We start from the raw sequence: 5,102 nt of genomic DNA, 5'->3' as shown, positions 1-5,102 counted from the left end.
CCCCGGAACCCGCAGCTCTCCCAGAACCCGCAGCTCTCCCGGAACCTGCAGCTCACCCCAGAACCCGTGGCCCTCCCCGGAACCCGCAGCTCTCCCCAAACTAACCCAGGGCGGCCCGGTCACTGGTTCCACGTCTTACCTGGCCGGACAGACGTTTAAAGTGAGCATCAAACTCCTCCGGGCTGTTCCGGGACTCGCTTTCCTGCAGGGGTGGTACTGAGAATTAGAGCCCATGCTGGGAGACGGAGTCAGTTTATTGGGCCGACACAGAAAAAAACATTCTATTTGAAGAAGAGACCTCTGAGGTCCCAAACTTATCCCAGGCTCCTTGACATTTTGCCCCCCGTCCGCTTCTGCTTGGAGGGCAGTTTGGGGCAGATGGCCGCGTCCTCGGTGTAGGTGGCACTTACCTGGAACACGGTCGGATCCGCTCTGATCTCATAATCTATTTCCCTGTGGAGGGAGAGAGACGTCGTTACCCCCAAGACAGATCCCGTTCCCCCGAGACAGATCCCGTTACCCCGAGACAGATCCCGTTACCCCGAGACAGATCCTGTTACCCCCAAGACAGATCCTGTTACCCCCGAGACAGATCCCGTTACCTCGAGACAGATCCTGTTACCCCGAGACAGATCCTGTTACCCCCAAGACAGATCCCGTTACCCCGAGACAGATCCTGTTACCCCCGAGACAGATCCCGTTCCCCTGAGACAGATCTCGTTATCTGCGGGTCCTGGCGCTGAGTGGGACTCACGTGAGTGACTGCTGCTTCTCTGTGAAGACCCTCAGGGTGAAGCTGGCGTGCTCGTGGGGGTAGAAGGTGCTGGGGATCACCAGGTATTGCCCTGGGGGCAGTTGGAACCGACCCGTCACATCTCGCTTGGCTACAAATGGTGAGAGAACCACAGGAACCAGACTGGGGATGAGGGTCCTTCTCTGCGACACCAAAGTCTCCTGGTCAAACTGCACAGGGGGCACAGGGTCAGGAGGGCAACATTGCGGAGGGCATAGGGTTAGGGGGCAATTTATTGAGGGCACAGGGTTAGGGGGCAATTTATTGAGGGCACAGGGTTAGGGGCAATTTATTGAGGGCACAGGGTTAGGGGGCAATTTATTGAGGGCACAGGGTTAGGGGGCAATTTATTGAGGGCACAGGGTTAGGGGCAATTTATTGAGGGCACAGGGTTAGGGGGCAATTTATTGAGGGCACAGGGTTAGGGGGCAATTTATTGAGGGCACAGGGTTAGGGGGCAATTTATTGAGGGCACAGGGTTAGGGGGCAATTTATTGAGGGCACAGGGTTAGGGGGCAATTTATTGAGGGCACAGGGTTAGGGGCAATTTATTGAGGGCACAGGGTTAGGGGGCAATTTATTGAGGGCACAGGGTTAGGGGGCAGTATACTGAGGGAGGTGTACAGATGGGGTAATACAATGCTGGGGGCAGAGGTGATTATCACAGCACAGACAGGGCAGAAATCTCAGAGCTGCTGTGGCCCCTGGGGAGGAGAGTTCAGGGATTGGCCCCCTGTAGCCCCTCAGATGCTTCAAATTATTCACCTTTTCTGGAACCTGAAAAACAAAGTAATGATAAGTCCCACTCACTGACCTCCCTCCCCTGAGTCCCACTCACTGACTCCCCTCTCCCAAATCCCACTCATTGATCCCCCCCGAGCCCCACTCACTGACCCCCCCTGAGTCCCACTCACTGACCCCCCCCCCGAGTCCCACTCGCTGACCCCCCCGAGTCCCACTCACTGATCCCCCCGAGTCCCACTCACTGATCCCCCCGAGCCCCACTCACTGACCCCCCCCCCCCCCCCCCGAGTCCCACTGACTCATCTGTTCCCAACCTGGTAGATTTCGAAGCCAATGATGAGGAAGTCTCTCCCTGCCGACCTCCCTGTCCGTCCGTCCTTCTGCATGAGGGACACCAGCAGGGTGCAGACCCCGGCCCCCGCCTCGTCCTCCTCTTTCAGGGTCACCAGGAACTGCGGATTCGTCCAGAATGTGGCTGTAACAGGCAGAAGAGCTTACACTCAGTGAGTACAGCATGGAGACTCCACAATGCCCTCGGTGTGCTCTGTGCGTACAGCTGCGCGTGGCACTTGCTATTAGGGCACAAAGCTTAATTCTACCCTCTTCACCTGGGTAATTGCGGCAGCCCCCGGCGTTGTGACCCCTCGACCAGCAGCCCTGGAAGGAGTTTGCGTTCCACAGCTGAGCGCTCTCTCCGCGCACGGAGTCCGGAGTCAGACTGCAGATCTCCAGGTTATTAAAGAAGCGCAAGAAGTCGTCCATCTGCATCCTGAAAGAACACGGACCGGTGGGACGGGCACCTCGCGGGGGCTGGGGTCTCGCAGGCATTTGCGGTGTCTCGCAGACAGTTGTGGGGTCCGGCGTCTCGTAGAGAGTCCCGGCGTCTGTCTCGCAGGCAGTCCCGACGTCTCGCAGGCAGTCGGGCGTCCGTCGTCTGGCAGGCAGTACTGGCGTCCGTCTCACAAGCAGTCCTGGTGTCCGCCGTCTGGCAGGCAGTCGAGGCGTCCGTTGTCTCGCATGCAGTCGGGGCGTCCGTCGTCTCGCAGGCAGTCTCTGCGTCAGTCTAACAGACATCCGTGGCGTCCGTCTCGCAGGCAGTCATGTCGTCCGCTGTCTCACAGGCAGTCCCACCGTCCGTCATCTCGCAGGCAGTCGTGGTGTCCGTCGTCTCACAGGCAGTCGCAGCGTCCGTTGTCTCGCACGCAGTCGGGCGTCCGTCGTCTCGCAGGCAGTTGGGGGCATCCGTCTCGCAGGCAGTCACGTCGTCCGCTGTCTCGCAGGCAGTCGCAGTGTCCGTCATCTCGTAGGCAGTCGCGGCAACCGTCGTCTCGCAGGCAGTCGTGGTGTCCGTCGTCTCGCAGGCAGTCGCAGCGTCTGTCTTGCGGGCAGTCGCGGCGTCCGTCGTCTCGCATGCAGTCGGGCGTCCGCTGTCTCGCAGGCAGTCGCGGTGTCCGTCTAACAGACATTTGTGGCGTCTGACGTCTCGCAGGCAGTCGCGGCGTCCGTCTAATAGACATTTGTGGCGTCCGTCTCTTACCAGAACTCCCCGTCTTCGGCTCTGGCGTGAAGTTTTGCCCGCAGCGGAGGTTCCAGCGATGACCACAAGGGGGAGCTGCAGGCGAAGGAATAAAGTCAGCTCCGTCCCGTCGCCGCGGTCACCGCTTATTATTTGCCCCTCACTCACCTGTCGCTCCAGCGCCCGCTCCACTCCACTTTACCCCAGGGGTTCCTCAGACGCAGGAGCGGCACCTTACGGCAGTTGGCTTCAGCCTGCAAAACTTTACAATGTGGATCCCCCACGGGGCAAGCGACCAATCCCAGGGGGATACTGCGGGACTAAGACACCCCTAATCCAGCTCGGAGCCCCCCGTGGTAATAAGTACCTGTTCATTCTCGCTGATGATTGGATTTAAAACATAAAGATGGGATGGAAAGAACTTTTACTTTACTGAGAGGGTGGTGGATAAGTGGAACAGCCTCCCAGCAGAAGTGGTAGAGGGTAATACAGTGAGGGTATTAAACATGCGTGGGATAGACATACGGTTCCTGAATCTAAGACGAGACCAACGACTGATTAAGGTTCGAGTCTTTACAGACGAGACGGGGGCCGACGGGTTCTAGGTTGTAGGTGTCCATCCTTCAGATCCGGGTCAGGCGTGATGCTGGCCAGGCGTGATGTTCGGGGTGTCTGTGAGTTCCGGGGCCCGTCTCACTCTCCGTGTAAAGCCTTACCTGGGTCGCGGCTATGATGGAGTACGCGTGGCCCTTCACCAGCCCCTCCGGGGTCCTCGTCTCGCTCTCCTGCTGACTCGTTATCTGCGGAGGGTTATGGAAAGCGGTGAAAATGCGGGGCGCGCCCCATGGGCCCCTGATCACACTTCAGGAGACATAATGGGTTTGTTTGGTTGAGGAGCCTTTACCCCTGGCCCTAGGGCCACAAGCCCCCCCGGTGTCGGACGGGACCCCCCAGGGAGGGGATACCCGGCGGGACTCACATTGATCGAGGCTCCCATCAGCGACCTCTTCTTCAGCGCTCTCTCAATCAGCGGGTAGAGGTTTGGGGGGATAACCTGGAGGTCGAAGCTCTCGTCCAGACCCCCCGTGAAGTCAACAAACGCCTCGTTCACCCATCCCCCGCTCAGCCCCTCGTAGGACCCGTTCAGCCTGAGGACGAGAAATATTTGAAGACCTGTCATGGACGCCCCAAAAAAGCCCAAGAACTCCCAGATCTGCCTCCATTCCGGAGGTTTCTACAGTCAGCGGAGTCTCCGATCCGCCCCGCTTCCACTCACTTGGCGTACGCCTTCTCCAGGAGGGCGGCCCAGAACTCGCTCTTCTCTTCTGATCTGACGAAAACCAGCTCTCCGTTCATGGTGGGAAGACGGTCATCGACCACCACGTCGACCCATTCTCCATAGTGCCAGAACTGCGGGGAGGGGGGACCGGCAGCGGCACGATCAGCGCCACGGGAGACAGAAATATGAAATCATTAGGGAGGTTCTGTAGCCTCCAGGTCACGTGACGCACACCCCAGGAACCCGCCCTCCGCGCATGTTCTCCATGTATTTAGGATGGACAGCAAACAGGACGGGTTCAGCTAATGGAGGCTCAGGGACAGCAGGTAGGATTTGGCTGTATAATCTGAGCCCGCTCCTCGTGGGTGGTACGGGAGGGCAAAGCAAGGTTGGGAGGTGGGGCTAGCAGAACTTGGGGTGGGGCCTATGACCAACAGGCAGAAAAGCTTTGGGGTGAGTCATGGGCGGGGCCAACACCACTCCCTAATAGCTGCCGCTGATTCCCAGTAACCACCTCTGGTCCCAGAGCCCCCTGGGGCAGATTTTAGGTGTTCCCAGCATCATAAGCCCCTCCCTCTGGATCCCCTCACCCCCGGCTCTTACCCTAAAATGGAAGATTCCAGCATATTCAGACTTAAAGCTCTGCTGGGGAGGTACCACTCGCTGCATGAGTAGTGGGTACACGGTCAGTGATGCCGCCGCAGCCAGAAACCAGCAGTTACCTGTGAAAAGAAATAATGCGGATGGGCTGAGGGCCCGAGGCGGCTGCC

The 5,102-nt window shown here is 58.7% G+C and overlaps 1 protein-coding gene across 1 annotated transcript in view; it reads right to left on the bottom strand.

Moving 5' to 3' along the window:
* Positions 1-100: 100 nt before the first annotated feature.
* The window catches only part of LOC149274114 (calpain-2 catalytic subunit-like), a 6,908-nt gene continuing 1,906 nt past the window's right edge, over positions 101-5,102 (bottom strand). Inside the window, exons 3-13 of the mRNA XM_089505844.1 lie at positions 4,936-5,054; positions 4,330-4,463; positions 4,033-4,201; positions 3,770-3,853; positions 3,222-3,307; positions 3,075-3,149; positions 2,146-2,306; positions 1,852-2,012; positions 755-963; positions 341-453; positions 101-216 (exon numbers count right to left, since the gene is read on the bottom strand). Coding sequence (XP_089361970.1) covers positions 101-216; positions 341-453; positions 755-963; positions 1,852-2,012; positions 2,146-2,306; positions 3,075-3,149; positions 3,222-3,307; positions 3,770-3,853; positions 4,033-4,201; positions 4,330-4,463; positions 4,936-5,054 — 1,427 coding nt within the window. The remainder of the gene's footprint in view (positions 217-340; positions 454-754; positions 964-1,851; positions 2,013-2,145; positions 2,307-3,074; positions 3,150-3,221; positions 3,308-3,769; positions 3,854-4,032; positions 4,202-4,329; positions 4,464-4,935; positions 5,055-5,102) is intronic.

This window comes from Sceloporus occidentalis, unplaced genomic scaffold (assembly GCF_023333645.1).
Source record: "Sceloporus occidentalis isolate IW3139 unplaced genomic scaffold, rSceOcc1.0.p SCAF_347, whole genome shotgun sequence".
NCBI classification, from domain to species: Eukaryota; Metazoa; Chordata; class Lepidosauria; order Squamata; family Phrynosomatidae; genus Sceloporus; species Sceloporus occidentalis.
This window is presented reverse-complemented; position numbering and strand designations above follow the sequence as displayed.